The 11,545-nt window shown below is 37.5% G+C and overlaps 1 protein-coding gene across 1 annotated transcript; it reads left to right on the top strand.

Annotated features, from left to right (window-relative positions):
- Positions 1-714: 714 nt before the first annotated feature.
- Positions 715-5,942, top strand: LOC145672409 (uncharacterized). The gene is made up of 2 exons (XM_081741562.1): positions 715-1,273; positions 5,020-5,942. The coding sequence occupies exons 1-2, from the start codon at positions 715-717 to the stop codon at positions 5,940-5,942; spliced, it is 1,482 nt and encodes a 493-aa protein (XP_081597688.1).
- The last annotated feature ends 5,603 nt before the right edge of the window (positions 5,943-11,545 follow it).

Below are 11,545 nucleotides of genomic sequence, written 5' to 3'. Positions count from 1 at the left end.
AGCTGTTTGAATTCCCACACAACTTTAATCCGCGCTCGTCCGCTGGCTGCGATAGCTAGTAGAGATCGGAAAAGTTCGGGCCGTAATCGGCTCTTCTCGGGGAAGGGAACAGGTTCCGGTCAGCTAGTCCGTGTATCGCGCTGTGTAGAATCTAAGTGTGGGCGTTCCGTCGTAAGTAAATTTAATGTTCGTTTGCTTTTTACTAGTTATAGTATTGACTCAATTAAACTTACATTATTATTCTTGACATTATAAGAGATCTAGTGAAGTGTGAACTTGTTGCATTATCAATATATTTTGAAAGTGAGTTGAAGTGTAAAGTATGGAAGGGGACTCGGCTGAAAAATCTAGTCCCTTGAAGCAGAGGGATGGCACAAGCAATGGTATTTCAATTGATACAGGGGAGTGGGGATCGGGCCTTTCAATGCTGTGTTCTGGACAAACTATTCATGGTATCGTTTGGGGGCCTTAGTTTTCAGGAAAAACAACAAATAATAACCAATGGTAGACCAACTCCAAGTATTTCAATCCAGACAAAAATGAAAGATTGTACACGTAATTTCAAAACTGACTATTATGCTTCTTCAAAATGGATAACTGCATGTAAGTTAAGAAACAAACTATACTGCTGGCCTTGTGTTCTATTCCACACAGAAAAAGACGTGTGGAATAATGATGGATTTTTTTGACATGAGCAATTTTCACAAAGCCAAGATGCGCCACGAAAAGTGCTATTCACACCTGTCCGCAATAACAAAATTGAAAACTTTCGGGAAAACCAGAATTGATTTTCAATTGAGCGAGCAAAGAAGGTTAGATGTTTTAAAGCATAATGCAGAGGTTGATTCAAACCGAGAAGTAATGAAGCGATTGATAGATGTCTGTTGTCTTTTGGCTAAACAAGAGCTGCCATTTAGAGGACATAACGAACAGGAAGATTCTGTCAATCAGGGAAACTTTATTGAAGTAATTCAGTTACTCTCTAAATACGATAGTAAATTGAATTCTCATCTTCATAGTGCGGGAGTGTTTAAAGGGACATCCAACAAAATTCAGAATGATATTATTAAATGTGTTGGTGACGTAATTCTGGATAAAATTAAGTTAGAAATAGACAATACACTTTTTATAGCAATAATGTTGGACGAAATTACGGACATTGCAAAGCTCTCTCAGCTTTCAACCGTCGTTCGGTACGTGAATGACAGCATTATTCATGAAAGGTTCATTGGTTTTATAGACGTCAGTAGTGATCGCACTGCGACTGCTCTAAGTGAGCATGTTTTCCAAGTTCTCTCTCACTTTAATTGTGAGCAAAAGCTTGTAGCCAGAGCCGTAGCTAGAGGGGGACCAGCGGGGCGCTCGCCCCGGGCGCTGATAGCAAGGGGGCGACGAACGAGCAAGAAGAAAGGAAAAGTGTTGAAAATGAATAAACGACGCGGTGCACCGTAAACGTTCTGGCGCCCTATTAACTCAATATTGTCGATTAGCAAAGAAATGGATTTGTTAAAAAATTTCTTGCTCGCTCCGCTCGCAACTCAAACGTTTCAATAACGGTTATAAGTTTTTCACTTATTAAAGAAAGTTATTATATATGACTTATTAATGGCGATGTGATATCAAGGTGCCGAGTAATGTCTTATAGATTACGCAGGAGCATTTTCAAAGTCAAACGGTCAAAGTTTGAAATGTGTTTTGATGGTGATGGATTTACTTAGTTAATCATGCCTTTCTACCCAATCAGGTTAATTACGATGGTGAGAATGAAGGTATGAAAAGTAAAGGAGTGAAGAGAACATGCAAGCTGCTGTTTGCGCGGGAATATTAAAACTGAAAGTAAACAAGAATAATATTTTGAAGAAGTTGTAAATAGAGGCTTAAGACGTCAGAACTTAACCAACGATTTTGTTTTTTTTCAAGACTGGTCACTACCAGTAATTTTTAAAAAATCAATTGACATACGAATTGCTTCCAATTTGAATCATTTCTCCATGGATATTTTTTCTGCATATGTATCTAGTTGTGTGATATTTTTACCTATCTACATACATGCAAAATATACACACATTATATATCCGTATGTATTCCGTTATATTTCACAAAAATATTTTTTACCGTAAAAGATTCGAAATTAAAATACTATTCAAATAGAGAATAAAATTACGGAAGTTTACAATTATTACTGGAAATCAATGTTGTCACCCATTTTGAATATTTTAAAAGAACATAGTTTCTAATGTATTGAAATTTCATTTCTTATGGATAGTTTGAAATGTAAAGAGTTGTAAAGAGCCTGGAGAAAATTCCATTAAAATCCTTCTACAATAGGGAAGCCGTGTCAGACATGGAGTTAGTGAATGCAGATGGTGGCATTGGAAAAGTCCGGGTCTCCTGAGCACAGTGGTGATATCAGAAACCGAGCCCCAGCCATGAGGCTTCAGAAAAATGAGGTCCCGAAGTTTTGGGCGCGGGCTCTTTTTATACGCCTATTAAACATGGAATTGTACGTGGGTGGTGAAGTTGGTAAGGTTCGGGTCGTCTGAGTACAGTGGTAATATCAGAAATTGGGCCCTTGTCTCAAAGGACCAAAAATGGTGTCCCGAAATTTTGACCTCGTCTTCATTCTATTTTTTCTTTTAAGCATGGAGTTATTGGATGCAAATTGTGGTCTTGGAAAGCTCCGGGACCTGAGGTCCCAGAAATGAGGTCCCAAAAGTTTGTTTTCGGGTCTCTTTTTATTTGCCTATCTAACAAGGTGTTGTACTAGGGTATTGGCGTTTGAAAGGTCGGGGTCGATTAACGAAAGCGGTAATGTCAGAAATTGGGCTCTGGCCTCGAAGCCCCAAAAATGAGGTTCCGAAATGTTGGGCTCGAGTCCACTCTATTGCTCGTTTAAGCATGGAGTTTGTACATGCAGATGGTGACGGTGGAAAGATCCGGTTCCCCGCAGCACAGTGATTCCGGAAATGAAGTCATGAAATATTGCTTTCGGCTCTCTTACATTCGGCTATTAAACAATGTGTTTTTGGACGCAGGTGGTGGCGTTGAAAAGGTCTTGGTCCCTTGAGCAGTGCGGTGATGTCAGAAATCAGGTCCGGGTCCCGAAGTTTGGGTTGTGTTTTAAACGTTTGCAATGGCTCAATCTCAATACTTGATTGCGAGAGATAAAACCATCAATTCAGCTATTAATATGGTTTCATATTGCACAATCAGGTATTGAGATCAAATAGACAAAAGATTTACGACACAAATAGAAAAAAATGGGGTCCCGGAACCAATTTCTCATCAACGTTGTGTTCAAGAGACAAAGCCTTCCAACGCCACCACTTTCATCCTACAACTCCATATTTAATAGGCAAATAAAAGGAACCCGAGCCAAAGACTTCGGGACCCCATTTCTGAGGCTTCAGGTCCCGATCCCCAGTTTCTGACATCACTGCAGTTCTCAGAATACCCAGAGCTTTCCTACTTTACCATTCTCGTCCAACAATTCCACGTTTAATAGGCAAATAGAATGGACCCGAATCCAAACTTAGGAACCCCACTTCTGAAGCTTTGACACTAGGGCCCGATTTCTGATGTTACGCTGTACTCAGGCGTCTAGGACCTTTCCAATGTCACCACCCGTGTCCAACAACCCCATGTTTAAATGAGGAATGGAAGGGACCTGGGCTCAAAACTTCTAGATCCCATTTCTGAGGCTTCGAGGCCAGTATCCGATTTCTGACGTCACAATTGTGTTCAAGGGACCAAAACTTTCCAACGCTACTACCTTCGTCCAACAACTCCATGTTTAATAGGCAAATAGAATGGACCCGGATCCAAAATTTCGGAACCTCAGTTCTCGGGTTTCGTGTTCCATTTCTGACATCACCAATGTGCTAATGAAATCCAGACCTTTCCATCGGCACCACCCGCGTCCAAGAATCACACGATTTATAGTCGAATACAATGAACGTGAGTCCAACATTTCAGGACCCTATCTTTATGGATTCGGGGTCCGGGTTAGATTTCTGAAAACACCGCTATGCTCAAGGGACCAAGACCTTTTTAATGCTACTAACTCCGTCCAACAACTTCATGTTTAATAGGTGAATAGAAGGAACCCAAGGCAAAAGCTTCAGGACCCCATTTCTGGGGCCTTGAGTGCCTGATTCCATTTCTGACATAACCGATTGCTAAGGGGACAAAGATCTTTCCAACGCCATCACCCGCGTCCAAGAACTCCATGTTTAATAGTCGGATAGAAGAAATTCGAGTCCAAAATCTGGCCATTTCTGGGGCCTCCGGACCTGGGCTCGATTTCTGACATTACTGCTATGCTCAGGGAAACCGGATATTTCGAACGCCACCACCCGCGTTCACTAACTAAATGTCTAACACGGTTTCCCTGGCGTAGGAGAATTGGCTCCATGCTCTTTCCATAACTATTCTGCAAACAGATTTGTATACAACCAAACGTAATTTTGTCAAATTAAATTGAAAGTACAAAATAAGCCTCTTGACAGCAGCTCTTATTTGTTAAAGGATACATAATGATCGCTTTTGACTGTTGCAATGGTCTGTCCAATTAGCTTGATAAAAATTTAGCATAACAACAAAAGCTGATTCTCTTACATGTTAAAAAAAGCTTGGTAAGGTGAGTGTAGAGGGGCGCCGAATTCTACTTCGCCCCGGGCGCCGAAATCTCTAGCTACGGCTCTGCTTGTAGCACAAGACTATGATGGAGCTGCCACGTTTTCTGGACATTTGAACGGCTTACAATCTCTTGTGAAAAGGAGGTGTGTCCCAGTGCACTCTTCATACACTGCTATGCTCACAGACTCAATCTCGTTCTTTCACAGTCTGTTAATTACATCAAGGAATGTAAAATATTTTTTAAAACATTGAGTGGCATTCCAAATTTCTTTTCGCATTCATCGAAACGCGTTAATGCTCTTGCTGAATCGGAGGTAACTAAACGATTTCCAACGGTCGCCAATACAAGATGGAATTAAAATTCAAGAATTGTGAATGCAGTTAATGAAAATCAAACACAGTTCTTACGGTTTTTTGAGGACATTGCAGAAGACCCAGATAATTGGGACACTGAGGCTTTCATGACTGCAAGAGGTTACGTGTTATTATTGAAGGATTTCGATTTTGTATTTTTATTAAATGTTTTCAGTCATATTTTTTCGCTCACGGACACATTATTCAACATTCTTCAAAGTAAAACATTGGATGTGAAATACTGCATCGAAAAAGTAAGAGAGACGATATCTCACCTTAGAGATGCAAGAAATGATTTTGAAGAGATTTATAGAAAAGTAGAAGTAAATGATAACGTGGAAGCTCCTAAGAAAAGACGTAAAGATGACCAAGCAGATCCAAAAATTAAATATGTGCGTCTCTACAATGAAATTATTGACACTGTGATTGGACAAATGGAGGTGAGATTTCAAGATCTCAGTGAATTGCAGTTTCTTGAACTGTTAGATTCAAAGAAATTTCAGTGGTTCAGAACTCGATTTCCTGATTCCTTGTTTTTGACTCTTAAATCAAGTTACGGGAGTTTTTTCGATTTCAGCAATTTGCGGAGTGAATTGACATCAGTTTACAGGCTCTCTGATTTTTCAAACAAAACTGTGACTGAAATGATACATTTCTTGAAAGAAACAGGTTTAGCAGAAGAAGCGTTTCCAGAAACATATAAATTATATTGTTTGGTGTCAACAATACCAGTCAGCACTTCCACTGTAGAGCGAACATTCTCTTGTTTGAAACGTGTAAAGACGTCTGTTCGTAATACGCAGAGCGAGAATAGAGTTTCTACACTTTCCCTGTTATCTATTGAAGAAAGCTTGCTAGATGAACTGCAAAGTCAGGGATCCTTCTACGACGCAGTAATCGAAAAGTTCCTTCAGATGGGTGACAGGAAAATTCCATTAATATATAAATAAAGGTAAGTTTGACAGTATTATATATATATGATTGTTTCACTTTTTATTTGATTAATTTACTAACTTGCTTCTTTGTTATTAAATTATGTAAGGGTTATGTTTATTCGATTTCTAATTTTTTTTACACCTGATAGAACTGTCTTCGAACCTAGTCCCCTATGAGAAAAGTCACCGCACGCCACTGGATAAAAGAGATTGATGGACAGATGCAGGAGACTGAAATTGGCAATGTCTTGAGCGGTCATTCACTTACCTCCTCCTCAAAAAGGTAAAATGTGATGATAATATAGTAATAAGCCTATACCAGATTCAGTTGATAAGTGTTACTCTGCAAGTGGTGTATCAACGGACGGAAGTTAGAAGGGTGTAGGATAAACGTTTTTAGAAATGAAGAGATCGGACGAGGTAAGAATTATATATATTTTAGACTGAGTTTAGTGTTATGCAGGAATGCATTTCTCTGTAGCTTATTTTTTTTTAATATATTTTTATTCACGTAAATTCATTGAGCGGATTATTATATTCTTCAGCAGATTGAACTCTATAAATGAAAGCTGCGAGGGAGACGGGAACATGGAACCAGTTACTTTTGCTAATAGTTGCGTAACAAAATATACAGTTTTCTTTGAGTTTATTTACAAATGTATATCACTATTCTGAGAGCACCTCCTTTTATTTTAAACACCCCCAAGTAAAAATTTCTGTCGTACTTACTGGTCACGCTGAAGATGTGTCGTTTTTTTTTATTTATTTAATTTGGTATGCTTTCATACGGAGTGTGAGAGTTTCAGTAACTAAATTGGGAGAAAAGAAAGGCGCCGCCTGGTAGCATAACTAAGAGATTCACTGGACTCTAATTGCGAGGGGATGTCACTAAAAGAAGCCCATTATGATGTTAATACTAACTAACTCTATGACCTAGCGGATCTAAAAATAAAAATTATAAACACTTATATTTCTTACTCTACCCATGTGAAAAGCTTAGGACTCATATTGGATACGGAACTAAATTATAATAATCATATATCTACTCACTGTAATAAAGCTATTACTTTATTACGTCGACTTTACAAAGCCAAATACTTTCTATCTCAGTCTCTGAAATTATACCTCATACAAGTTCTTGTTAGACTACTCTGACGCTGTATATGGACCATCTCTCTCCGTTTACAATTCTAAAACTGTACAGAAAATACAGAATTCGTGCATTAGGTTTGCCTTGAACTTAAAGAAATCCGAACCTATCCTACCAGTGCTAAATAGAAACGATATTTTAACAATGTCGAGAAAAAGATACCTGCACTATAGTTGTCTGATATATAAAGTCCTTAAAACTCAATCCCCTCAATATTTATATAGTAAATTTACAAAGCGGTCACAAATTCACTCTTATGATACACGTAACAGAGAGAAATTCAATGTACAAAGACTTAAACTGAAGATAGTGCAAGGATCATTTTCTAGAGCAGGTCCGAGAGTATGGAATGCGATACCAAAAGCTCTCACGGAAATAAAGTCATTTAATTCATTTCGAAATTCATTAAAATCACATTTGATGAAATCCCAGTGACTGGCCTCTGGCACTTATGAGATGTACTGTTTTATGTAACAACTTACTTGTTAGCTAAATCCAACTATATCGATACTTTTTATTGCATATGTGACTTGTTTATTTTCTGATTTATTCTTTTACTTCTTTTTTTTAGTTTTTTTAGTTTTTGTCCGTTCCTTTTGATGTGTAATGTTTAATATTGTATTCTTTTGACAAGAGTTAGATGGTAGAGCAGCCATGGCTGAACCTCGCCCGCTTCAATAAAGACATTTTCACTTCATTTCATTAATGCTATTCTCACTAAAGCTCTCCATTGGCTTTATTCCTTAGACAACTGGATCCAGTTTCAACTTTGTATTCGTGTTTCTTCTCAATGGTCGTTTTACTATTATATTTTCAGTTCAAATTTTCAAAGTGTTTCTACTTTCTTCCATTATAGCTACATGCAGTGGCAAAAGTAAGGGGGGACGTGGGAGATGCCATTCCGCGACTTCCAAAAAATGTCTAAGACGTCCCTCCACTTCCTAAAAAATTACAATGGGCAAAGATAGGCACAGGAATTACGTGACGTCATGCGTCCCCTTACCTTTTCAGATTCATTTTTACCCCTTGCTACATGACTTTCCCGCCTGTGCGTCCTATACTTGATGACCCTAATGATATTTGTTAAACGGTAAAAATTATGCAATTCCTCGTTATGAAGTTTCCGCCATTCCCATTCTCTTTCCTCTTGGATCCGAATGTTTCTGAATTTCATCTCAAAAACTTTAATCTTGCGTCCTTCTGTCGTCGTAAACAACCATTATTGGCAATCATACAACATCACAAACATTCTTCAATAGTTTTATACATTTTAAGCAGGATTGTAAACGCTCATTTTTGAAACTAGCTCAGTTCAGCTCAAACTCAAAATGTAGAAAAAGAGTTAACTCACGTTCAAAATCAAGAGTTTCAAAAGAACTCACTCAATTTACGACCAATTATTAGTCGAGCAACGCTCAACTTGACGCTCAGCATAAAGAAAATTATATATAAAATCTGTCTAACAATTTGCAACTGGTAAACGTGGCCAGTCTTGTCACTTCAACAGTATCCAACCTGCAATACAGTAGAGTAATTTGGGTTTTCAAATTTGGGGGGTTTCTAAGATACTCTATATTTTTTTGATCCTATAGAGCGTGTAACTCTCCAATCCCACTTCGAATCCAAAACGATTTCATGTGCGATTAAGTTTGGTGATGCTCTGCCTCTGTACAAAATTTAATAGTTCGAGCAGACTCGTTTCTATGCTAAAATCTGATGACAGACAGACACACATGCAACATGCTCTTTTATATATTTTTATATGTAGTGCACATTGAGAACAGCCCATCATTGATATGGAAGTTTTAGGGTAAAAAAAAGAACATCACAGAGAAAGAATAATGTCCAAGGAACACATTGATACCAGCGGCAAATAGAAAATTATAGTAACAAGTATATGGAAATAACATAGATTACATGTATAACATCTGGCATGCTGATTGTTGTCGCTATCTAAAACTCAGGATTTCAGCTGTTTTGACGCAAATTATTATGGAATGTGCCTCTCAGTTTATCTTAAACAAACGCAAACAAGTTTCTTTGCTTTGTAAAATATCCCGTACAGCTTCGTGTGTAGTTTGGCGTTGGCGCAAATCAGTATGGAATAAGCCGATTAGTTTGTGTTAGAAAAACGCAAACAAGTTGGTTCTTTGTTCGTAAAATAACCATACAAGTTCTTGCGTAATTTGTTATTGACGCAAATCATTATCGAATTAGCCAATTAGTTTATCTTTGATCAACGAAGAAAGCAAGTTGATTGCTTCGTAAAATAAAAGTATAAGTTCGTGCGGAATTTGGCATTCAAGCAAGTTATTATTGTATAAGCTGCCAATAGTTTATTGTATATTATTGCCCAGTAGTTTATCGTAGATCAACGCAAACAAGTTGATTGTTTTGTAAAATAACCGTACAACTTCGTGTGTAATTTGGCATTGACGCAAATCATTATGGAAAAAGCCCATTAGTTTATCTTAGATGAACGCAAACTATAGAGCGTCTCACTCTTAGATTGCAGTACGGAGTAAATGGGGCACGCTGTTGCCACATTTCTTCCGCCGTATGTTTTCTTCTGAAGAAAGAACAAGAAAGACAAAAAGTGACAGAGTCTGTAAATAAATTCATATATTCATATATTCATTCTTAAATTCATATATTTTGAATCATTTTTTTTTTTTTCATTTCATTCAGTCAAATTCACTTGGAACGGCTAACTGGAGGGTGTTAGAAATTTCTTTTTATGATGGTTTATATATCGTTGCAATAAAATTTCGATAAGAGCAATATGAAATCAAAAGAACATATGAAACGAATAGAAAACATATGATTAAAACTAGGGGCGGATCCAGGGGGGGGGCGATCGCGTGATCGTCCCCCACAATAGGGAACTTTATTATTTTATATATAAATAAAATCCATGCCAGAGCTTGGAGCTCTTAGAAGTAGCTCTAAGGGTAGCAGACACCCCCCAGAAGTCCGTCCTGAATCCGCCCCTGATTGAAATAAATGACAGATAAAACAGTTTCACACAGAAATTTACTGTAACAATTGTGCGGCAAATTAAGGAATAGCAATGGGTAAAATACTGCCACTGAAGTTGGATTAGAGTGAAAACTGGAATAGTGTGATAGTGATACGTGTCGAGAAAATATGACGTACGAAAACGCTCATTCGTCTGTATTGCGAAAACGCAAAATATCCGCAAATCCAATTCCGTTTGTCAAATAAAAGTTACATCGTTAAGTATACTGTGAAGACGGCTCCTGCCCACTTCCAATGGTTTAGATCAGATTTTATCCACGGAACAACAGTATGACATTTAACAAATACCAGGAGGTCTAAATGAACCATTGCACTATAGTAGGAAGAGATAAATTGATGAACTGGACAGGGGCCTACCTATTAATGAATTATGGCAAAGAAGTTTGGATAGCGTAGACAAGAAGAAAATATAAAAAGCCCTTATAAAAACCAAAAATGGCGGAAGGTGATTGCTTGGAAAGTGAACACGGAGACTTAAGGGATTGGCTAAATGCCTCAGCAAATAGAAATTAAACCTTTTTATAACAATGACTATATATATGTCTGTTAAAAAACTTTAAAAAGAAAATTGTTCATAATAATGACTATGTCTGTATTTGCATTTATGTTCTGTAGTGTCTGAGAAAGGATATGTTAGATATCCGAAACCGTTACATATTATAGTTGAAAATACAGTGGGTTTGAAGCTTTGGTCAGTGTTTCTTTTGTTACAAGAAATTATAAATGCATTTGTGAATATTAACGAAAGATTTGTAAATATAAAATAAAAGGAGAAAAGACGCAACCTAAATACCTTTTAATCACTTTCACTGCTTCCACTTAAACACTTTCGGCACTGCTTGACCCTCTCTCCCATGCAGCCTACCAATTGAACGTCTTTTCCGCACTTCACTCTCCATGACGAACAATACAGTAAATACAACATTGCACACCACACATCAAATATTTTAAATATTTCAACAATCTACAAATGTAATGGTGAATAGAACTGAATCGCCCTGGTTTCTATACTCACTTCTGACACCTCAGACACGCATTATCAAACTGGAAACAGAAGAAGAGTTAAAAGATACCCTATTATATCTGTTCTAAACAAATGCACAAGTTGTGACTTTAAATCACGTTTAGTAACAGCCAACAAGGTACAGATACAAGGGCGATGAAACAAAACCATACAGAATAATCAAACCCTCCGAAAATATATTTTGTTTCTTTCATGCTTCCTAAAGAAACATAAGGGGAAAAGAACAAAGAGCCTTTTCATTCTGTTTTGTGAGCTCATGGAATTATTTGTTATGAACGCTTTTTTTCTTCTTCATTTTCATCTGCGTATACACAGTAAATAAGAAAAATTGAATTACAAACGAAACCAACTTTTACTGTGAAAAATTTCTTCATTCGAAAGGACATTAGAGATGACGTGCGAACT

Source organism: Thermobia domestica, chromosome 16, assembly GCF_964235325.1.
Source record: "Thermobia domestica chromosome 16, izTheDome1.hap1.1, whole genome shotgun sequence".
NCBI classification, from domain to species: domain Eukaryota; kingdom Metazoa; phylum Arthropoda; class Insecta; order Zygentoma; family Lepismatidae; genus Thermobia; species Thermobia domestica.
Note: the sequence above shows the minus strand (reverse complement) of the source record. Positions and strands in the feature narration are given on the sequence as shown.

What these genes read in the sequence shown, in the direction of transcription:
- LOC145672409 (XM_081741562.1), top strand. Translation starts at nt 715, where the DNA reads ATGCGCCACGAAAAGTGCTATTCACACCTGTCCGCAATAACAAAATTG. An exon ending in TCGCACTGCGACTGCTCTAA is followed by an intron (nt 1,274 to 5,019) that starts GTGAGCATGTTT and finishes TTGTGAATGCAG; the next exon opens with TTAATGAAAATCAAACACAG.